The sequence below is a fragment of the Brachyistius frenatus genome, unplaced genomic scaffold (genome assembly GCF_029030835.1).
Source record: "Brachyistius frenatus isolate BFR_SWC_R1_liver_20210118 unplaced genomic scaffold, ASM2903083v1 Contig_28, whole genome shotgun sequence".
In the NCBI taxonomy this organism is placed as follows: domain Eukaryota; kingdom Metazoa; phylum Chordata; class Actinopteri; family Embiotocidae; genus Brachyistius; species Brachyistius frenatus.
Window position 1 is genome coordinate 1,940,737 of NW_027210627.1, and position 24,952 is coordinate 1,965,688.

Genomic DNA, 24,952 nt, shown 5'->3' on the forward strand with positions numbered 1-24,952 from the left:
GTGGTGGGGGGGGGGAACAGAGTTTAAAAGAGGAGGGGAGAGATTTATTTATTTACTTCATTAGTCATGTTGTTGAAGTGCGTGACAGGTAGCAAATGAGGGATCGAGCTGAGTATTGACAGCGTGCATACGTAAGTCCCACCAGGATACTTTCAGAGCAAATACAAGAAACATATTAAAATGAAAGGAGGCTGCAGCTCCAGGCTGACGTTGATTCATTGTGATTACTTAGGGATGTACTGTCAAGTATTTTTGCAGCTGAAGCTAAAAAAAAAAAAGTTTAAAGTTTAAAAGTCTGCTCCAGTAAATTATTCACCGAAGATTGTATTGTCTCTGTTTATATGATGTCATCTGTTGTCATCTCCCTGAATGATCTCATCCTTTGAAAATGTTTCCTCCTCACTCTTTGATCTGCGTTTATTTGTTTTGTGCCTCCCACTGGTATGAACTGTACCCTGATTCAGGCAGCAGGGAGCAGCAGTTATTATTTGTAGCTTATCTAGAGATGACTCAGTGTGGTGGTGTCAGATTCAGCTATTGGATACCTTGTTTAATTTAATAAGAGATCCTTCTTGCAGGCGAACAAGTCTACATAGCTGAACCATGTAATGTTTCTTCCTGACTACTGATATCCTCTTGGGAAAGCCATTATTGAAATACAACAAGCCTCTATGCAATACAGGCTGTTTTTTTTGTATTATTATTATTTTGTTCTGGTTCTTTTGTTTGGTTCTTTTTGCAGTAAGGTCACCCATAAAGTTGGAGATAGAAATATATATATTTTTTATTTGCTTTATATGCAGCACATTAACACAAAAGAACAGTGTTAATCTAAACACATTGAAACATCAATTCTCCAAAATAGCATGTTTCTGTTTTTTTAAAACACATTGACATGAGGTTAAATCGACAGAATTTACAGATGTTATCATTTTGACAACCACCTGTAGCAGAAGTTAATCGCTGCATCCCCAAATGCGGGTTAAAACAATGCTAAAACAAAAGAACAAACAACAAATGACTGTAGAGAAGCTAAATCCTATATAAGAAGAATGGGACAACATTTCACTTTCAAAACTCCAGCAACTGCTTTCCTCAATTCCCAAACGTTTACAGAGTGTGATAAAAGAAGAGGTGATACAACACAGTGGTAAACATGGCCCTGTTCCTTTTTATTTACATTTTAAACAGTGTCCCAACTTTTTCATGCTGAGTTATAAAAGGATGCAGAGTTGCTCCATTGCTCCTCTGACAAAGTCCAGTACTTGTTTAATACTTACTTACAGTCACGTGTCACAAGTTATCCCTCACTTTATCCGACTAAGATATGATTCTATATGTTTCCCTAACATCTTTAGCTTGTTTGCCAACAACATTTTAGCACACTGCGCACCTTTTCAAAGAAGTCATATTTTTGTCCAGAAGCACAACATGACAATAGCATCATTTTTTGGGGGCTATTTGTTTGGCTGAATGTTTTCTCCAGCTATTTCAGAGTTTTGTCTCCAGAGAATGTTCCCATTACTGACTTTTCAGCGGACCTCTGGGTTTGGAGGTCTCAGAGTATATGATGACCACACTGTTTGGGGCTTACTGGTCCTAATTGGCAAGGTGTGGTACACAGTCTTTCACATTTTGAGGCACGGTCTGCACCAAAGGCATCAGTGGTACAGATATATGCTGACACTGAATAGTGTTTCATCTACGATGCCATCACAGGATACAATAAAGACATCAGCATTAAACTTTTGATTTATGGTGTGGATGCGTCCACGGATGGGTCACAGCACATTTCATCCTCGTACTTTGGGTCGATGCAGAGAAATCTTCAAGGAGGAGATGATTAAAAAGGGTTTGGAGATGTGGCTTTGCATTGCCCGACGTGATTGCATCACCTCAAAGGAAGCCTATTATTTTTGCAGCGGAGCAGAATAGCTTATAAAGGGAAATCACTGCCATTTGGTAAAATCTGTCAAGGGGATGGCCTCTAATTTCAGCCTGGAATGTAATTATTTCAGCATAGCTTTATCAGCATGTCCTCCCTGACTGAAAGGCAGACTGGTTAATGTCGCCTCTCAGGCATTCCCACACGAGCTGGCTGCATTAATCAAGTTTGTCATTTATGAATCTGTAATGTAGGGACAGAGCAAGAAAGGAACCTGCTGAAAGGGAAACGAGGGGACATCGCACTGTTCACTCCACTTTCCTTTTGGCGGTAAAATCCCTTTTTATTCAAAGAATCACAAGTGAATGCAACACCCTGTACATTATTTTATGAGTTTTGATCACTGAACTGCCACAAGACACTTGGACATTGATCAGTAAATGCACTTAAGGGAGACAATATAGCCATATCATCTGCAAACATATAAAAGTTATGAGATTACTAAAAACACAACCTGCCTCCACAGTTATTTAACTGCCAGAACAAGTCATTTGTGTACACGTTAAACAACAATGGAGATAATATAACAACTTGCCTTACTGACATCCAAAGAGTAGGACCGACATAGCTCTCTCCTGCCTAACCTGCTTGATATAATTCAGAAATAAGTAACAAATTAAAGGGGAAGCCAACATAAACTGTCTTTGTGAGGTGATGATTCACTATTACCTGTCAGAACAGCTCCCACATATCAATCCAAAATACTGTTTGCCCAGTGGGGTTGAAATTTGAGCCTGTTTTTTTATTAAACCTTTGAAATTGATTCAGAGACAATGATTTACTGCACATCTACCTCATTGTTAACTCCTTAACTTTTTACTCAGTGAGTTTTGTCTGAAAAAAAGCATATAAGTTCTTTAAGATTTATTTGTGTAACATCCTTAATGTCTTTTAAAAATTCAAATTCAAAAGTAACGACACTTTATTTTATGCACGATATCAAATACAGTGTATAAAATTTTGAATAAACTAAATATACGCATAGTGATGAGCTAAATTGAAAACAAAAACACAGCTAAACTAGACCAATAAACTAAAAAGGCTTTTGTGACCAGTCAAAAGTTTGGACACCGATTCATTTAAGGGTTTTTCTGTATTTTTTACTATTTTCGACAGTGTAAAAAAATGCGGAAGAGAATTCTCCTACTTAATACATATTTTAATTGAAAAATATATATATTATTATACTTGATTAACTAACCAACCCTAACTTTAAAGATACAATTTTAATCATTTGTTTTCTATTTAATATCTGAAACACTAAAAAAGGCTTTTTGTAAATCTTGGTTTTCTCATTTCATCCATAGTTTGTCATTTGTATGTTCATTCCTGGACAGCTCAGCGTGGGAAAGCTCTGACTGGCAGTGTGACCCTCTTAAACAAAACCACAAGTGATCGTCACATGCTTTGTCGTTTACCGCAGACAGGTGTATTTTATGCTTGTGGAATTTGATTGAAGTGTCAATAAACCTCCCAAGCGGAAACAGGTGTTGACAGAATTTCAGTTTTTCGTGTGTCTCATGAATGAACCAAAATAATTCTATGAAAGTTCTAGAGGATTCCGTTATCCACATTAGCAGAGGGATTTGTAGTACCTGTACTTTGGGCTGGAGGCCCATAATGATTTGTTGGCCACTTATTGTAACAGACAGGGAGTCAAAAGTAAATTAATTTTCTTTGTAGCCTGTGTATAATGCACTTGTGGTTAATTATCAGATTTGTGTGCAGAGTGCGAGGAAAGTTTAATGCAATTTGAATAAATTTCATGTTCCTAAAATGTTTGATCTGAGGGCAGCCAAGCAAGATGGAGTTCCTCAGTCTCACAGGATGAGAACAATAGAAAAGGAAAAATCATTTAGCAGTAGATGCCTGCAAGCACAAATGAAACAAAGATGGTGTCTATGTGTGTATATTTGTCCGTGATCCAACTGAGGCTATTTGGTTTGAATTAAGAGTTACTGAAAGTCAAACTGCTGTGTCATCGGAAAACTCAGAATAAGCATAAAATTTACTGACTTTATGAGTGCTTCTGTCATGTCTGATTTTAAATCTCCTACTTTTAGTTTTGCCCTATAACCACAATCAGATACTCATAACTTGGAATAGCACATGGAACTTAATTGAACACCACAGCCTTTGTAGACTATATGAAGTAATTGTAAGAGCTAGAAATCCCCCCTAGGCACTTTTGTTTGACATTAGCCTAGTACGTAAATCCATTTTAATCAGGTTCTACTAGATGCTTGCTTTGAAATGAATGTGCAATCTGACCTACTCTCGCTGACAGAAATCTATCTTTCAAACCATGTGAAGGTGTCCTTCCATGAACTTGGCTCAGACACAACAACAGATGCTTTTCTAAGTGTAGACGGTGATGTGATTTTGAGTCTTGATTCACAACCAAGGTTATTCCAGAGGATACTTACGCAGTCTGTGTGGGACACAAGGAGACTGGAGCAGCTCCACAGTACAAAACACAAATACACTGCATTAAAAAACAAATACATAAACACACATTTTTGTATTGACCAAATGTGGCCCATCCATTTCTGGGGTTTCCATTTGCAGTCTTATGTTGTGAACTCTTTTTGCTGTTGCTGGTGGTAGTAAATGCAAGTAAGTAATTCTCACATGGCCACATTTGTAAGGAACTCGTAAGGCCTGACATCACCACATTCCCTATCAATATTGAATTAAAAAGTTCTATTAACTTACTTGTTCCAGTAGCTGTTTCAGTGGTGACAATTCAAATAGCTCTGAAGCTGAACTTATCAGTTTGACAATGCGAGTTCTTATTAAGTTATCGACATTCGTCTCCCAACAATCATCAAATCAGGACATTTGAAAATATCTTTGTGTGCAGATTGAAACCAAGTAAACTGAATAAACCCTCTCGTGCTTGTCAAGCTGGGATCAGACTACGTCATATATTTGTTCTTAACGATGGTCACTATGTCGGATTAGGCAACCACAGTGCCATAGATTCTTTCCGTGTCTTTGTTAGGAAACAGGCGATTATGGCAAGTATGACCCAGACCGATCATCATATATGTCAGTACGTGAGTTCCTGTATCAATCATGGCTTCAGAGGCACCATGAGTAACGCTAATGCTAACGGTCCCGTGAACCCGTCGTGCGATACGTCAAATAAGGCAGGTCAAATTAAAACAAATTATGACATGTTTGTCCAGGCGTCGTGTCATGTCGCTGGTCTTCAATTATGTCACACACGGCCCTTTGACGTTAATCGTGCTTAACACCGCAAATTTGTCAGAAACGACTGAACCGTGTCAAAGTCAGGATGAATTTGTGTTGTCTGAGGCCGGCTTGAAAGACTCTACAGTGGCCGCAAAACTCACAAAAAAAAAAATCTAGTTTGATTGTAGCTACTGTTGAAAGATGGCCGCACAACACGCCGTGCTCCAGGACCAACTCCTTATGTAGATTTGAAGAGTTCATTTTAAGGTAATGAAAACACAATGATTCTTAGTTTCAAGTGTTTATACACTATCCATCCATTATCTACACCCGCTTTATCCTGAACAGGGTCACGGGCGGGGGCTGGAGCCTGTCCCAGCTCACATTGGGCGAAGGCAGGGTTCACCCTGGACAGGTCACCAGTCCATCACAGGGCCAACAGAGAGACAGACGGAAACAAAGACCATTCACCCTCTCATTCACACCTAAGGGCAATTTGTAGAATCACCAATTAACTTGAGGTGCATGTTTTTGGACGGTGGCAGGAAGCCGGAGTACCCGGAGAGAACCCACGCAGGCGCAGGGAGAACATGGAAACTCTGCACAGAAAGGCTCGAATCCGGAACCTTTTTGATGTGAGGCGTCAATGCTAACCACTGGACCCCTGTGCCGCCCGTTTATACACTAATGACAACATATTTATGAAAAATAGATTCCATTTCTACATATAGATCCCATTAAATCCCACACACTAGTCCTTTGAAACACATCACATCACAATGGAACATGAAATGTACGAGCTGGACGGTGCAATTTGACAGCATAACTAAAACCAAATGAGTCTCCCCTGAATGAAGAAATATTTTTGAACAACCTCAATCCGACCAACACATTCTAATCATCATGATTGTTGGAGAAAAATATGATCAGCTCATCCCCACACTGTGCAGGAGAACTGACCTAATTAGCTCTCCAATGTAAATAGCAGTCGATGTTTGCTCGGCTTCTCCCGGAGAAAATCATTTTCTTCCAGCTCTGGCCGGCCTTCGTCCTGGACACGTTGTAATAAGCCTGGGTAAGAAATTTGTAAAAATGTAGGTGCAACGTCATCACGAGCTGCATATGTTCGGTGTAAACAGGAAGTTTAAAGACAAAATAATGCAAGTTGCACAACTTCATTGCTGCTGAAACGTAATTGGTAGAAAATGACTACGTAAATACAGCGAGCTAATCTCATTTGATGCTGACCAGTAAGATACGACGTGGCTGACAGCACAGGAAATGACTCCCACGATCAGATGTGACACCTTAACTGCATGCTACCATTCAGAGAGCAAGAAAACAGCAATCAGAGAAGTTAAAATAGTAGAAGTAATGGATCAAATGGTCAAAAGGTCCAGCTTCTGCCTCTCAGAGTATCACTAAAACTGACAATAAACAGTCTGTGGTAAATATTTAAAATGATAAAGCGTATCGTATGTTCAATCAGGCCTCTGTGTCTTCCAGTAAACCAATCAGATTTTGCCCCAGTCTCAATCAAGCAATCATTCCATTGTGGCCAAAATTGAAATCTGTTCTTCTCTCGTCTGCATCAGCTGTCACATCAGGGCAATCTTCCTCCACCCCATTCACCCATAGTGCCCATGCCGAGCTCATCACAATCTTCTCCTCGCATCCACATCTGCGGTTACCGGCTCCACCAACCTACCAACTGTTCATCGTCATGTCTCCTTGCACTGTTCTTTCCTCTCTCTTCTCTTCCCTCATCCCAACCGGTCGAGGCAGATAGCTGCTCACCTCTGAACCTGGTTCTACCGGAGGGTTTTTCTTCCGGTTAAAAGGGTATTTTTCCTTCTAACTTTAGGAGAGTTTTGTCGTCCCGTTCAAAAATTACAATAATAGTCTTTAATAACAGCATGATATTTGATGTCAATGAGGAGGGTAGGCTTTGCAATTAATAAATGACCTTGTTTCACTCGCATAACTTAAATGATATTTACCGAGGGAAGAAAATCCAATCAAAATGCACCTAGCCATCGATATACTTTAATCCTTTTCTGCACTGACGTGTTACATTTGCGTCAACAAGCACCAAAAGCTTTTCCTGTATCATATTTAAAGATAACATTAGCTCGTCTCCCACGTCATGCAAAATGAGTCATCGTGTCTCGAAGATGCAATTAAAAGCGTCTCGTATATTTAACTGAGACTTCAGGTCAATGTACCCTGGGTTTAGACGGTGCTCAGGGAACAGATGTACTGGACCTATAATCATCAATGTACAGCCCGATCATGCTGCGTTTCCTCTTGACATCCAATCAACAGCAGCTTGTATTTCAACACCAGATGACAGAGCTTTTACTTATCCCCTTTCTGTCAGGGCTGACATCCAAGTCTGAGTTTCAAACGTATCAGGAGGTTTGGTCTTGGGGAAAAAAAAAAAAAGGGACAGGCTCAGACATTTTCTGTGCGAGGTGATATCAATTTTTTTTGGAGCGTATTCGTGGAGCCGTTTTACATCAAAGAGAGCTGCTTTATTCAATGGCCCCTGAGCGCCGAGAAGTTACAAAGACTGCATTGAGACGGATAATGAAGTGCACCAGGTGGTTATAGTATCCAGCAGGGCAGGCTCACATTAAAGCCAGCAGGTGTTGCAGCTGTGACTCATGGTCTGTACCTTGATTTAGAAGTGGCCACATATTTCAACTCGCACTTTAATCCTGTGCTAAAGTATCTGCTGTCTCATCCACAGCCGACAGGACCATCCTTTGTCAAACGATGACTTTTACTGACTCATTAAATCAATTATTGATCGGAAGGTTAACTCACCACGGGTATTATATACATTTTTGGCTGCTTTGTTTAACGTAATAATGGAGCTCTTTTTTTAAGACGACCTTTTGTGAATGGAATGTGCCATTAACACAAATATAATGACACAATAAAGTCAATGTAACGCCCTTTGCTCAACGATTTAGTAGTTGCTCAATCACTCATACAGAATTGTCCGACCAAAGTCATTTGACAATTTTTAAACTTTTTTCCATTATAACTTATGACGTGACATATTTTACTGCAGCAGAGGACTTCTAATGGAGCTAAAATACTGCAAGTGAGCCAAACAGGGTACAACAGAGTAAAGTGGTCTTCAGCCTGGCCATCCTGTTCTAATCCCAGGGCATCAAATACTGCTGTTTCACCACATCCTGCTGCCATCTGATACATACGCTCAAGATACCCTAGGTTTAGCTATCAAAACTACTTGGATAGGTTTCCGGAAAGATCGTAGTTAGGGTTACATTTGACTTAAGTAACATTATATGTCTGTGTCAATAAATTACGTAAGTAACTTCTACATTATCACTCACTAAATCCACATAGAGTTTTTTTTTTCTCACGGACTTGAACCATAGGAAAGTCATGATTGTTCCACCCAACCACCCCTAACCTCCTCCTTATTCAGATTTTGGCACGTTTTACTTGGTCACTTCTTCGACCCGTGTGGTCAATAGCTAAAGAGCGCATTGTGAATATCTCTCTGACACCAACAGCTTTGACAAAGGGCAGTATTTGTAATTTAAAAAATGTCCCCTCGGGATTAATAAAGTAACTACCTAACCTAACCTAACCTATTTGACGTCCTGGGAATGAGATCGCGCTCTTTGGGTCCATTGGCAACAGGACAGGGAATGATGACCGAACAAAAATCCACAGAGATGCCCAGCATGTTGAGTAATAAAAAAATGTATTTGCTTATTATTGTTTTAGATACGAAAACTTCAACTAACTAGCATGTAACTCATTAACTAACAAGCCTCAAACAGCCTGCTGAGTCTCCACAGGGGAACTTGTTTACTCATTGTCAGACTAGTTTATTTGCTCACCTCGACTGGAAAGCAAAGTAATAGCAGAAATAATTTAGCTCTCAAATTGTAGATAATTTTATGACTTTTTATAGCGTGGAAATAAGTGAAAACCACTTGTTTTTATGTGTATTTTCAACACCAGTGTGTAAAGGTTGAAAAAATGTCAAAAATAAAAAAGGTTTTACATGGAACAGCGTATCAATAGAAAGAAACAACATACAACCAAATATTGCACTAAATATGGATACTTGGCCATTATCTTCTCACAACTCCTCATCACAGATTGTATACGTGCTTTGATTTGTGAACAGTACAACCAAAGAGAAATGTTCCTTTCTCAGGGCATCTTAGATTTATGTTACAACACTTTATTTCCAGCACCTAATGGGGGAAACTCTCCCCTACAGGACATGGAAATATCTATTTTAATGGTTTCACCGCATGCAAGCAAAGAATATTAGAGCTGCAGTGTTTTCTCTGTAGCTGTTTTATGCATGTGTTTGATGTATCGGTCATCACTGTATTCATTTGTATGAATTTATCATTCGTTTCTATTTCTTCACAAACATTTCTGCCAACAGCAATAAGGTAAGAATGTACTATGTATTTTCTTTGCCCTTTGGTTCTCCAATACATACTTTTCTCCCAGTAGACAGATAAAACCAAGAACACATATTCACACCGTGTTTCAGAACAGCAAATATCATCACTTCATCCACTACAAGCCGAAGTGTCCGAGATCTTCTCCTCTGACATATCGTTCCGAGCGAGAAATATTGAGGTCATGATGTCGTGGGAAAATTAGCGCACAGGAAATTCCATTAGAGCTTTTCTCCAGATTTGACCATGTGACTTTTACTTTGTGTCAGTTCTACAACTTTCCACGCAGAAGGTATGGGACCATGGAGGCAGTTTCCCTGAACACAATGAGTAATAGCTCTGTGTGATTAGTTTCACAGACAGGCACATTCTTGTCCCCTGACATAACATACAAGTGAACAAATGTAAAAAAAAAAAAAAACACTCACAAGCCAAGATCGAAGACTAATGTGGTAAAAGTGACTCACTCAAATTTTGCTGCCTTCCAGGCTCATTTTTCCAAACGCAAGAACAAATCCGCCCGTAGCTTCTAATTAAGCTTCTTTTCCCAGTGTGGATTCTTTTGTTTAAGGAACCTTAGAAGTGAGTTATTATCATTAAATAAGACAGAATGGAGGTCTCCATTGCATTTTCACCATATATAATCTTACTATTTATATGTGCTTACACTACAGTCAGACATTCTAAAACCACTTTAACTGTATCGGTGTATTAGAAATGATTATATATAGAGTACGGAAAACAACTAGTGTACCCTTAGTTGTAGTGTAAGATTCATCTAAAAAACTCACTCAAGCTCTACAATATAGCAACAAAGGAAATTATGAGACTAAATTGAAATACTATATATTGCTGACAAGTCAGGCAAAATATATTTAATTTGTTTGTAATGCAAATCTGCAAAATGTCCAACATTTTCACATTATTCCCACAATATAGGAACATGTGAATTTAAATATAGTACATTAAAATTAAAGTATGGTTAAAGATAAACAACTAAAATCACTTGGTTAAGTTTCAGAAATGATTGTGTTACAAAGGCTGGCATACGTTTAAACCCTAGACTGAATATACGGTAAAAAAATGGATGTAGTCTCTGGGTCTGAAAAGTAAAGCAACTGCCAAGGTGTCTTTAAGTGCAATACCACTGATGGTCACTAGGGGCTGGCTCCAAAATACCTCAATCTAAAAAGAATTCCATCATTACCTGGATATAGGCCTCAAAAAGAGGTATGCTTGGGGGCGCCTCTAGTTTGATTGACATGCCTGTGGTGCAGTCAGGTTGCCGGCACAGGTGGGCGGGGCCTTAGTGTCTTCGGCGATCGTGTTAGATCCACCCTTTGCTCCTCTCACAGCTCGTCTAAATTCGGTCACTTCTGGCTCTAAAAAACAAGATAGCGACGGCCTCAAAAGACTTCAAAACAGTTCACAAACCAATGGGTGATGCCACAGTGTGTTCGTACTTTGTGCAACCGGCTGTTGCCACAAAATATAAGAACAGTATAGCGCATAAGATCACTTCATACTTAAGATGCAAAGCCCAAATCATAGGTCCCCTGTCCAAAAGCACTGTCGGTGAAACATATATTTTTTTAACGATGAAATGCATGTAAATGTGCACCTTTCAAACTTTATATTGGCCAAAATCCTGAGGAAGGCTGAAATAGTGACGAGCAGCCCAATCTACACTGGCCAGTAAATAAACTCTGATTAATCGGGAATGGTAGTTCATCTGAAGAAATATACTTTGTTTGCTAAACATAACCCTTTTCAAAACATGTTAATATTGAGCGTTTAAGTTTGTTTGACATTCTGTTGATTGTAACTAAATGAGGCTTTACAAATGTCTGTAGATTCTGATTCGCACGAAGAAAAAAACTCCACTAAAGCGTTTCGCATGACAGTCACAGTATGAATTTTTATTCTGGTCGACCCCCAACTGTGAATCAAATCCCCGGCCTTGGCAGCAGTTTGACCATCCGTATCCTACATGGTGTGTTATTGTACATAAATCCTGTGAGGTATTTAACACAGCGTAATGAATTCATTCAACTTATGAAAGTATGGAGTGCAAAGAGGCAGGCGGACTATAATTTCAGTGCGTATGTGCCAACTTTAAGCTCAATTACAGAACGTGTCACCAGCAGTGGCCTGGAGGAGCTGGAAAGGGGGTTTCTGAAGCTCTCTAAAGGCCATAACTCAAGTACGTGTTTCCTGAATGAAACAGACAGCCGAGTGTGGGTAATGGGTTTCAGGTGAAAATTTCTCATCACCGCGAGATGAGTTTCTGCAGATTAAAGTGTTGTTGAGGGGTTGAAAAGATGCAACCTGGGGCTCTGAGTGCAACAGTTCTTCAGCTCCCAACAGAGAGACAAAGAGAGAGACTGTGTGTGTGTGTGTGTGTGTGTGTGTGTGTGTGTGTGTGTGTGTGTGTGTGTGTGTGTGTGTGTGTGTGTGTGTGTGTGTGTGTGTGTGTGTGTGTGTGTGTGTGTTAAATAGCAAGATCATGTTTTCTGCTGATATGCTACAGTAAAGGCTGTGCCCAGTCCTGTTATTTCAATAAGGAGAGATCATTAAGAGTGGAAAACGATTTATTGAAGTGATGACAGTTTGACTTTTGGGAGTTAGATTCCGACGATGACAGGTCGCTTCAAAGCGATGTTCCAGATGGATGTAGGGAGATGAGACAGGGACAACCAGGGCCTAAACGCTGGAGGTGGTGGAGTGGAGTAGGCAGATTTTGAAATTTGAGTTAATGTAGCACCAAATCATAACATAAGACATCTCAGGCACAAATCCCACACGAGCGGCAGCTAGGAGGAAAAAACTCCCTTTTGAACAGGAAAGGAGGGAAGGAAAAACTCCCTTTTTACAGAAAGAAAAACTTCTGACAGAGGGAAAGAAAAACTCCCATTTAACAGGAAGAGAAGCCTCCGACAGAGGGAATGGGAAAAACTCCCTTTTAAATAGAAGAAACATCGACAGTGGGAAGGAAAAGACTCCCTTTTAACAGTAAGAAAAACTTCTGACAGGGAAAGAAAAAACATCTTTTAACAGAACATAAACCTCTGACAGTGGGAAATAAAAACTCCCTTTAAAAAGGAAGAAAAACTTCAGAGTACCTGGCTCAGAGATGAGGGGTCATCTGCCTGGACTGGTTGGTGAGATCAGAGATTAGTGATGACTAATGAGAGATTCCCAGGAAAACCAGACGAATCAGGAGTGTTGCACATCAGGAGGTCTGAAAGGCAGAATGATAGAAATAGGATATTTTAAAGAACAGGGATGAGAAACTGATTGGCTCAAAAGCGCGTGCAGCGAGATCACTGGGCAAATATGATGACGGAGTGATTTGACAGCGTGGGAAAACGGAAGTGACGCAGAAGATGGCGCAGCAGGATTAATTTAGGGAGGTGGAATTAAACCATAACGGGAGGTTAAAGATCTTCACTATGATTGCAGTTACGTCATACACAGCAAAAATGATAAGAGATTGTAACAATAATACGATGATAAACAACATCATTATTCCATTTAATTTCTCACTCATCGTTAAGAATATCATGGATTATTGTTTTTGTCTTATAATGAAATGTCCCACCAGGAAATTACTGAGTATTTCAAATTCATCGAGCCTGCAGACTGTCACCGTGTTATCAAACGGAAGTACGCACCCAAACACACACACTCTCTCTCTCTCACACACACACACACACACACGGTCACTCACAAACTTCAGCCCTTCAGCTTGATCAGGTTCTCCTCAAAACTTTTACACTCCTGCCGGATCAGCTCCTCCAGTTCAGCAGCATGCCTCTGTCCAACAAGTGGCTGATTTTGTGCGCCGTGTTGCTCTCCTGTCTCGCCCGGTTCGGGTCCTGCCGAAGAGATAGAGGTAAGACGATGGGGGGGGGGGGGGGGGGGAACTAAAAGTGTGTGCAGATTTGTTATTTCGACCGGGTCTCCTCGTGTTCACATTCCCTTTGTGTTGTTGTTGTACGACCGCGGAGGGGAGAAAGTTTCCTGCCACTAACTCGTGCGTAAAAGGGAACTGCGTCCGTTTTCAGACTACTGTTGTGTCCTGGCTGTAGTTTATTATTGTTGGAATGTCGCTTTTGGACTTGTTATCTTATAACACGTGTTATTTTTTTATTTTTTTATCATATATTCTTATAATGCGGAATTTTCTTTCTTAAACTCGTTCTCAAACGGCATATTTGCGCTTTAAAGTGACTTGTTAAACCAGATAACGTTTGTAAAACTGCAGTTTTACTGAGGAAATGATCGATCCTTGTGTCTACTCCTCATAGCAGCCGATCTAAGCAGTCTATTTACTTCAGTCTTGCGCGTATCAATACCACTGTTCACGCGTTACTGAGTTTGTTTTGTTACTGAGTTTGTTTGTTGTGTTGGAAGCTTTTTGCCTCTACTGATTAGTGAGCTGAGATATGTGGCGTAAATCGAGGCCAAAGTCCAGCTCACTTCTGCAGTTCTCATGCCGGCCCACGACCCACACCTGATCCTCCTGTGCACCTCCTTCCTCGTCCTGTCATGTCGCAACAACAGCCTCTGCGGGCGGTAATGAGGCTGTTGGAATATTGGATGTCAAGATACCCAACTAGCAGTGAAAAGGTCTGAGATGAGGCAGGTCTGGTCCAAATGTGAAAATTCTCTGCTTCTATTTCTTCTTCCCTGCAGGCATATGCGGGTTTCACTAATGAATAGCTATGCAGTTAATAGGGGAAGTGCAGAAAGGTCACTTCAAGAGTGTGGCAGGTCAGATATTGGCTAAAGGCTGCAGAGAGGTTTGTTGACGGACTGTAAGCCTGTAATGTCAGCGTCTGCCCTCTCTTATCTCCTGCTGACATACAGCTTGTTTTATACACCATTTCCCAGTATGGAAATAACATTTTCAGGAGTTAGAGTTTGTAATCCCTGGAGCCTGGAAACCATCGTTCACAATGTCAGGACTTTGATCCTAGATTCACACCAAATTTACATTCAAATACAAATGCCCTAGATATGTCTTAGTATAGTCTATCATTAACATTTTCTTGGTAAAGACTCGTCAAAAATCCACCACAGGTTACTTTTCCCTTCCTGATTCGCTTCACATTAGTCACCTTGGCCAGGGCTGGATTAAACTCCTACTGGGCCTGGGGGCAAGATTTAACTGTGGTCCCCTTTTGACTCCTTCAGTGTTTCCCACTCTCTGTGCATTGTGTATCTATCCTGCTGGGTTTGGGTACCAGTTAGGTACAATGCACAATGCCAACAACACATGGCAGTTTAAAACATTAAGTCCTTAAATTTTATATATAAGTATCAAGGTATATAAGTAGGAAGGTGATTGTTGTGGTCAGGCGTTCAACCTCGGAAAGGCAAATGGTTTTTGACCGTTTTTGGGGCTTGTTTCTTTAAGTGTGTGTTAAGTGGACTCTTTTGATGGTTACATGGATATTCAAATTTATGCACAGAGGATGCAACAAATGCATTTTTTTCCTGCAAACTAAGAACAGCCTTTGGACTTTTATTGAATGCATCACACCTTAAGTAGCCAGGTCACTCCTGGGTAAAACACCTCAGTAGCTTCGTAATGGACAAAGCTTCTTTAATAGTGAACATGCTTGGAATAACCTACTTGAATGTACTTTGGCTTTATTTATTATAGGATTGAATCCGTTATATGGTTTCCTTAAGCAAGCACTCAACATTTTTGCATTTAGGAGGCTCTATTTCCCCACAAGCCATGAGCTGACATTTATTAATGCTTAACATTTGAAAACATGCTTATCATGCTTATCATTTCAACCTTAAAGCACATAAGGATAAATATGCTTAAATATTCCAAAACAACATTGCAGCATCCAGACAGTTTTACAACAAACAACACCAGTGGCGATTACACCTTTCATCCATCAGAGATGTGAGAGTGCAAGCCATTGGTAAATCCAGAAAGGCAATTTGTGCTCCATACATTAGCATGGCCTTCATTAGGGTTCTGTTTATGGAGCAACATTAGCTTTGACTATCTGCATATGTTTTAGGTGCTCTCGAGAGGTAAAAACAATGAGGCACTCAGTTTGGACTAAAACATCAGTATCACCGGACCAACGGTCCTGAGTGCTCCACTAATCGTCTCATGGAGGTGTAAACACTGTGTCTCATTAATTTGTGGAGAAATTTAATTAGATGCTCGCTTGCTGTTTGAAGTGGTCCTTTTATTGGGGAGCCATTGGGCCGTAGACCGAGGAAACTGTGGAGCATGTGATATCTTCATTAACGGTAGACTTTAGAAGTACCGTCTAATACTGTCAGTAAAAACATTTTACCATAAGATAAATAACTGGAAAGTCTTCTCTGGCTATGACTATTATCAGGTGTAGCCTAATGCTTTCCGCTATTATCCAAATATGCAGGCCCTTAAGATTTTTCTTACTTCTCAACCATTGACTGCATACAAAAGTAGACGTAGCTTTCGACTCTGAAAAGTGAGGCCGATGCAGAAGTGCCTTAAGGTGTAATACCACTGAGTGCCACTAGAGGTTGGCTCCAAAAAGCCTCCGGCTCCGTAGACTCCCATTCAACTAGTCTCATAAAATTCTCAGTCAATAAAAATTCTCCACAAGTTATCTCGGTGTTGCTAGATAAAGTCGCTCCTTCTTATTAGTTGTCTGGTGGTCCATCTAAAAATAATCCCATCATTAATTAGAAAATATGCCTCAAAAAGATGTGTTTTTGGGGGCGTTTCTGTTTGATTGACAGGTCTTCATGTTTCAACATGAATCTCATTAAGAAGCCACTTCACTGCGACAAAAGCAGCGGTCCTTCCTGGGGGTCACCGCAGCATTATAACACAGACTGTTCATGAGTATTCCTGTGACTAGTGTGATTCACTATTCCTTGGCTTTTTGCTGTTTTTTCACACACCCACTCCTACTTTTTTATTTGTGTGTCAGTGTCTGCCTGTGGCTTGTGTTCAGTCTTGTTTTATTTTCCAGTTTTAATTTACATTTTAACAAAGTCTGGGTTTTAGTTTGCCGTTTCTGACTCATTTAATTATGCCTTTTTTTTTTTACCGTGACAGATGACTGCAGTCTTTGTCGTCCCCAAATCCATCCGTAGTGTTTAATAAAAGCACAGTGTAATATTTAGACTTTGACTCAAGTTGCTGAGGTTTAATAACTCAACTTGGACTCACCTGATGTGAGACTTGACTGTTTAGACTCAACTTGACTTGAGTCCAAAAGGTTGAGGAGACTTGATTTGTTGACCCATAGATACATAAAAATGCTGTGCAGTGCATAGTTTAAATAATGTTTGGGGTGAAACATGAATAATTAATAAAATAAGAGGGATATTCAGAACATCTCTGTAGTCTCATGCACACTTGCATTTGCAGCCGCTGGCACCAGAATAAAAAGGGGAAAATTCAAAGCTTCAGATTACAGAAACTTCTTCTGTAAACTGTAAAAATAGTAATACTAATTATAAACAATGTAAAAATGTTAAGGTTGTTTCAACTTGAAAGTATGAGTGACCAGCCTGCCTTAAACAATTTTGATAAACGTTTTTATATCATCAATTTTTTTCTTTAGACTTGTTGTTAGACAAATTTAAGATTTTGTTTAGTTAACAGCTGCCACTGGTAAGAGCTGCTTGTGCAGCCGGATTCCCAGTTGGGTTTATTTTGGCTTGATTGTAACGGCAGGTCCACAACTACTAATTTTTCTGCTAAATTCAAGGATTAGATGTTCCTTTATAGGTTAGGAAATGCTCCCAACTTTTTAAGCTAAATGTACCAGTCTAAAACCCACTTGGATTCATTGGAATATCCATTGTTTTCCTGAGCTTGTTGGCTTTTTCAAAGATACATGGTTCTTGCAGACCGTGAACAATGCAAGTATATGATCATCTCATGCAATATGATGCATTACTGTAGATGAAACTAACCAACAGTACATAAAGTACTTAAAATAAACACAACTTCCAAAAAATAGTGCACTGAAATGGACATTCATTGAACAGAAATAATAATTCAATAACAGTACACTACATATGTGTACTTTTACTTTTGATACTTAAAGTATATTTAGCTGAGAATATTTACATACTTTTACTTAAGATTTGAATGCAGCACTTTAACTTGCGGTGTTCATAGTTTTACTAATGTAAAGGACCTGAGTATTTCTTTCACCACTGGATCCTATTCTTTCGGTCATGAACCTGATGATGACAGGTGAAGACAGGGATGTAGACCAGCAAGTAAAGAGAGTCGTACCTTACAGCTCTGCTCTTTCAGATTCAGATTCAACTTTATTGTCATTGCACGGAGTACAAGTACTAGGACAACGAAATGCAGTTTTAGCATCTGACCAGAAGTGCAAAAGAAAGCGGTAAAAGTGCAGTGCAATGTGCTAGATAAATACAGTATAAACAGTATGAACAGTATAAACAATGGATATGAAATGCAGATATATATACAGTCTATATATATAGTATAAATAGTAAGGTGTGTATCGTGTATTTATTCACCACTACAGTCCAATACAGCGACAACATAACAGTTTCCATTTCTTCCACCATAATGAGATGAAAAGTTCTTCAATATAAAGCTCACTAGCATTTCAAACACGGTCCCTTGCCCCTTTCAAGTCATTCCAGAACTGTTAATAGGGGTGCATTAAGATGAAATCCTGGGATGAATGTCATAGAAATTCTAGTTTTTCAAACAGACTAAAAACTTGTACTTAGAGCTCTAAAGACTTGAGACTGGATATGGACTTGGCCTTTAAAAAAACTTGGACTTGATCCAAAAGATTTTAATCAGCTCTGACTTTAATTTCTTCAAGAATGGTAACGTAGACAACTTTATTTCCGTCTTACATTAAAAAGTCCCAGCACTTACTGTCAGAAACTATTTAAGATAATCATGATCATCAGAGTAAATGAGATGAGTCCTAAAAACAGCAAAAAATATGATTTTTACTATCTCAGATTAATTTTTAGCCCATTAACAACAGCCACTTTCCAGTCTTTGTCAAATTTCCTCAGCTTCCAGACACTTTCTGCCTGGTACATCACCAAAACGATCGATATGTGAAAGAGGTAGAAACATAGACTTGATTGATTCCCATCTGTGGTCTAGCATTGATATTGCCAGCTTGCTCCCACCACACTGTGTCATTGTAGGTTATCTGAGGAAAAATGGTCTGAGTTCTGCTCGAGGTGACGCCTTCAGCTACGACGACGGTTGTCGTTTTTTTCTTTACCTCTTACCGTCCGAATGAAGCACAGCGAGTTTACAGTATAGATTCCCATCTAGTTAATATTTAAAATGTGTTCTGATACACGTACACATCAGGATGCCCCAGAGCTGAGTTGGGGTCGTAAACCCACAGTGACGCTTACTTATGTCATTTAATTGACGGGGAGCAACTTGTGATTTTATTTGACTTAACCAACATTAGAGGAAGAGTTCAGAAGTCCTCACTGATTCACCTCCTGTAGAATATAAAATAATGGACACGTCAGTGTGTGACGTGACCACAGCTAAGGGCACTATGAGTGTGTTTCTTCGGGCATGAGTGGGTGTAATGACGCAAAGATAAGAATACAGAGGAGAGACAATGTCCGTTGAGTCAGAGAGTGAATTATTCCGAACAATATCCAGTCAGTTAACAATAGACAGAAACACAACATTTCCACATGTGATGTTAAGTTTATCGAATTTTGCTCTCGGGGAGGAGGGGGAAGCTGTTCTGGGCATCAAACCTTTTGAATCACTGCTACCCTACTTCCAGATGAAAGGCAGACTACTTTGCAGTATGCTGAATGGATGGTGTCTTGCGAGAGAAAAATACCTGTCCACTTGAGTTTGACACGGCCAGGGAGATGACAAATGCACCCGGAGGAGCGTCAGCCACAGGTTAATCTGTTTTTTTCCTGAGCGCTGTCGCCTGTAGAAATTGGCAAACGATACTCCCTTGGCTCTCCACTTAGAGAGAAGATGCTGTCTCCTCGGTCATTTCTCGACTAGCCTGACAGTATTTAGTTAGCCTTTTCGCTCTCAGCAGACTCGACTCCGAAACCGACAGTCGAGTTTAATGATGGGCTGTTACTACTGGAATGATGAGGCTGTGCGATAACCGATGGTCGTTCTTCATTTGCATGGGAACTGTAAGTTAGAAACATTTAGAAACATTTCATAGAAAATAGTTTAATAGTTTGTAGTTTTTCGATGGTTCAGACTTTCGGATCAAATTACAGGAAGTACAAGCAAGTTATCACCAAAAATTAAACAAAATTAGATGATAAAAGACCACAAGAGAAGTAAAAAATGAGTCATGTTAGTTCATGTATTTAACTGTAAATTAGTCTCACAAATAAATCATCAGCCAAGTTGGGGGGAAAAAAACATACAAATGTTGAAACAACTTATTCTGCTGGTTTTAATGGAATAATAAATATTAAATAGTGGCAAGCTATTGAATGTGTTCATTATTTTTTCTCAATTGATGTAAAGGCTACCAACCAAATTAACAATACGTAGACGTCAGATGCACAAACCAATCAACGTCAAGTATAGGGAGACTGCTTTATCATTCCAGGAGTCAAACCAGACAAAGCAGGCTTGTTGTGCAGATGTCCTCTTCAGCTGTATACATGCACGGTGCGTTGTAACTTGAAGGAGTCTGCAGCTGAGGACACATTATTAGTGTCTCTCTGTAGCTTACAGGAAGCTTTAATCTCTTATATGTTGACACATAATTGGCATTTTGCGCAAGGGGTGAATGACACGAATATGTCTACTAATTAGGGATGGAGCCCTGCTCTATGTGTGCCTTCATGACTCACTCACTTTACTTTGTTTAAAAAAAGATAGCGGTATCTTTTCAGAGTGTGGAAAGTTTTTGCGGCTGAGTTCAGCTGGAAATCTGCCGATGGATAAGGCCATGGCAGAGTTTCCTGTTTGAGTTGTATTGACGATAAATGTAAGCTTTATTTAAGGAAGACAGTTTCAGGAAGTTATGTGTCTTGCAGGATACTGAACTTGTGAGATAACGGTTATTATCAGAGCACTGTATGGAAATGAGCAATGTTCAGATGTCGAAAATGGAAATGTGGCCTGAGATATGCAATGTTGTTAAATGACTTGTGTTACTGTGTTCTTTCCTTTTTAATGCATTTTGCAAGCAGCATAAAAAAGCGATCCCAGCATGCCGTCACATCATATGGTGGAGAAAAACCTACCGTTATAATAAGGAGTTCTGCAGACTAATTGCTCTCAAACATAAAAGCTAATGTCACAAAAGAAAAGAGGTGAACTAAGTCTGAACTTGTTGAAGGTGCGTTTAAACACATTACTTGATCCAAAGATGTAATCACTTTTTCTTCAGTCTGTTCAAGTTCAGACAAAGTAGACCTGGCTACCTGTTTCTGTCTGCTTGAAGTTGACTATGAAACTCAGCTTATGTTGTTTTTGCACTCCATTGCTGCTCTGTATGAGTTTATGTTCACTCTGTTCAGCTCTGCTGTGGTCTGTTGAGGGTATAGCCAATCCACCGTGTTGTTCTTGTCCCATGCTGTTTCTTAAATAAGATTTTCTCAGCTTCAGCCGCTGAGAAAAAAATTGACATTACAACATTGACTCAAGTTATCACAAATAACAAAGGAGCAAGGCCATTGGACAAACCAATTAACAGTTCCCAGCATTCCTTTTCCCAGCATGCCTTCATAACTTTTGAAAATAAAGAAAAAAATATCAAATAAGCCTAAGTGATGGGTGGAAATGTATTTTAAATAAACTATCCAGTTTTGGAACATTTTAAAAAGACAAAGACAAGACAAATATAAAAACATGAAATAAATGATGTCTCAAACCACAAGAAGATATTGTAGGAATGGGGTATATACAGTATATCTATCACCCAATCACTGTGCATGGTCTTGAATGTCATTGGGGTCCAACATTGAAACAGTGGACTGTCGCAATGGACCTTCGGGTCCCCGGCGCATTGCTCTGTCTACGTCAATATTTACGCCAGTGGGTTGAATTAATGTCACCATTGTTTACATTTAGCCCTACAACCTTTAACCTTGGGAATGTAATGCATGTCAAGGTGCAGAGCAGTGTCAGGTTCAATGCAAGTCCATTCAAAATTAAAAGATGTTGCACAACCCTGCACCAGTCCACCATGCTTTTGTTGTCGTCAGCTTCATCCGGGCGGTACTTTCATATCTAGTAGAACATCTTTAAACGGATGAACACGAGAAAGAGACAACGAAAGCCAACTATAATAGAAAGACGTCAACAAGCTCTTTTTTTCAGATGAAATATGTCACTGCCGGCTGATATTTCAAGCATGGTTACTTTTATGTAACCTTGTGGGACTCAATTATTGCACGCAGTTTAAACACGACTGTGACAATTGAACAATTTATTATTGGAAATGTGACATTTTAAAATCCATACCGAGATGTGTGTATACGCACTCGGATAAAATAAAATGATTTAAAACAGCAGGATGAGGACATATCCGGGCTTCTGAGCAAGTTGAAACAGCCATCCATTATGTACACCAGCTGTATCCTGAACAAGGTCACAGGGGAGCTGGAGCGTATCCCAGCTGACTTTGAGTGAAGGCGGCGTACACGCAGGACAGATCGGCAGTCCATCAAAGGGCCAACGCAGAAAGACAGACAGCTGTTGAAAGATCAAATAATATACGTTTGCATCTGAACACACTGCTTCTTAAATCTTCTATTGAATCTTCCTCTCCGATGTAGTTTTTTTGTTTTTACAAAAAATGTATTGTTTGTTACTTTTTACACAAGGTCAACTTTAACTACCTAAAAGATTAAATCGGAATTGTCTTCTATAATTTTAGCTCATCTGGTTTGTACGACACGCTTGAGGTCCTTGCAAGAACTTCTAGCAAGTCCAGTTGCCTTCAGATAATACTTGGATATAGCGTAACCTGGATAAATGTGAATCTTCAGACATATTGGATGGATTCTCAACATTTTGTACAGATTTCATGTTCACCAGAGGATGAATCCTAATACTTTGGTGACTTTTCATCTTGTGCCTCCATGAGACCGACAGCAACGGTCTGAAGGATTGTCATGAATGTCCCCTCTCTGGATAAATTAGATTATCTTTGATGACCCCATAACTTTTTATTTGGTTGATTTACCAGTCGATCCACGTGCAGACTGTCATCTATGGTCAAGAGCTTCGGATTGTGACTGAAAGAATGAGATTGCGGATATAAGCATGTGAAATAAGTTTCCTCCGGAGCTTTGCCAGGTTTAGCCTCAGAGATAGGAAAAGGGGCTCCGACGTCCGGAGGGATCTCGGAGTAGAGCCGCTTGTCCTCCGTGTAGAAAGGAGCCAGTTGAGTTAGTTCGGGCATCTGATTAGGATGCCCCCTGGGCGCCTTCCTTTGGAGGTTTTCCAGGCACGTCGTCATGGTATGAGACCCCGAAGTAGAGTTGAACACGCTGGAGGGATTATATATCCCATCTGGCCTGGAAACGCCTCAGAATCCCCCGTTAGGAGCTAGAAAACAGGAGCGAGTGACGTCTGTCCTAACTTGCGCAACCTGCTGCCACCACAACACAACCTTGGAAAATGGATGGATGGACAATCAACCTTTTTTTTTTAAACTTCAATGTTCAATACATGAAGTAAATTCTTGCAAAAATATAATTTTCAGCTGTACTGTGTCAACTGATAATTAGGGAAACTGATGCTAAACTGAAATGGTGCACATTATATCCGTGAACTATTTTAGAATTATCATTGTGAGCATGTTTGCAATGCTGGCATCAACATTTAGCTCAAATTGCAGCTGTGCAGAAATACCTCGCTAAGTGCCCAGCAAGGCTAAGCGTGTCCAAGGGTGATCGGTGCTAAGGCGTGTTCAGACACAAACGGAAGTGACTTTTCACCTGGCTAAGCTGGACCGTTTGTGTTGTGTTGTCTTTGTACATTTCCTCCAGCTCGTGTGTGAATTTCTGTAAATTTGTAGGCCTGACGTCGTGGGCAATATTTCCGTCAAATATTAACTTTCCATTCACTTCAAATGCAATCGTAGGTCCCTAAAATGTGTTTTGAGGCTTGTCTGATTTAAACAGTAAGTCCCCAAATGATCACAGATTCCAGGTTTGTAAAGTTTAGAACATCATTTTCTTCTCTGTCAAATCGTTGCTTTCCAGCGAATCTTGAAATACACCTGCGTCAGAGAGAGAGAGAGGACAAACGGATGCTGCTATTTTGGACAAACTGGAGATGGAACAAAAGCAAACTGTAATCTCATCTGAACTTTCAGTACCCCCTCGTATGTAATCGTTTGCTCAGCTGCAGTATCAGCAGCAGGGTTAGTCCCACACCGGAAAGCATGCTTTCAAACTTAACTTTCGGTCAGACTTCTACTCTCCGACACAAGATCCACTTCCTTTTTTTTCCTCATCTGTATTGTTTGAATGATAACTTGCAATGCAGAAAAGAACCGCTGCATTGATCCCCTAATCTAATGAGGAGTGCATCTACAGCTCGATCGGTTGAGGATGGCATTTGCACAGACGGGGGAATGAGCCACTTGTTCTCGCTCGCTGTCTGACCCATCGATTCAGCTTTGTGTAATCAGATCCACATCAAAGCTGAGGTGACACAAACATGAATGGCTGCAGTCTGTAGAATCCTTGAGGGTCTGTTCAGTGTCTTACAAAAGACAGCTTCATTGTATGCCGAGTATTGACACATTTAGGAAAACTGAGTTTTTAAGATCGGCTCCTGAGGCCGAACAAAATCAGCAAATTGCCAACCTGGCTTGATGATTGCGATGTGCAATCCAACAGGTTTCCTGCTGTCGTTGAGTGGCCGCCTTTTTTTTTTTTTTTTAAATTATGGGATTCCCTGATGTTGCTTCTTATTTTTCAGAGGTTCTTACAAAAAACAAAAACTATCCCCATAGCAAACAGCAGACCATAAACACCGCTCACACACATCGTAACGGTGTGATAGCAGTGACAGGGAATAAGCTTATATTGAATTCATTCAGAATATTGCAAAGCCTGCAGTACAGGATGTTTTGAAATTCGTCTTTTAAATGAGTTTCGATGCTGAAACACGCCATTGAGGAGCAGAGGTGCCAGTACCAATAACACTTAATATCACACCCTCCTGTGTACATCACGGCTGTTGTTCTTCTACAAGGTGTCTATAGCCAATAAGAATGAGTAGCAGAGGGCGGATTGTGAGAGGATGAAGAGTGAGGAATTTTACTTGTTTTGTTTTTGACGTTAGTTGTGCCGGTATTTTATCACACAGCTGTTG

At 40.0% G+C, this 24,952-nt stretch overlaps 1 protein-coding gene across 1 annotated transcript in view; it reads left to right on the forward strand.

Annotated features, from left to right (window-relative positions):
• Positions 1–13,324: 13,324 nt before the first annotated feature.
• The window catches only part of tfpia (tissue factor pathway inhibitor a), a 42,162-nt gene continuing 30,534 nt past the window's right edge, over positions 13,325–24,952 (forward strand). The window contains exon 1 of the mRNA XM_069698844.1: positions 13,325–13,504. Within this exon, the coding sequence (XP_069554945.1) occupies positions 13,420–13,504 (85 nt within the window). The 5' untranslated portion in view covers positions 13,325–13,419. The remainder of the gene's footprint in view (positions 13,505–24,952) is intronic.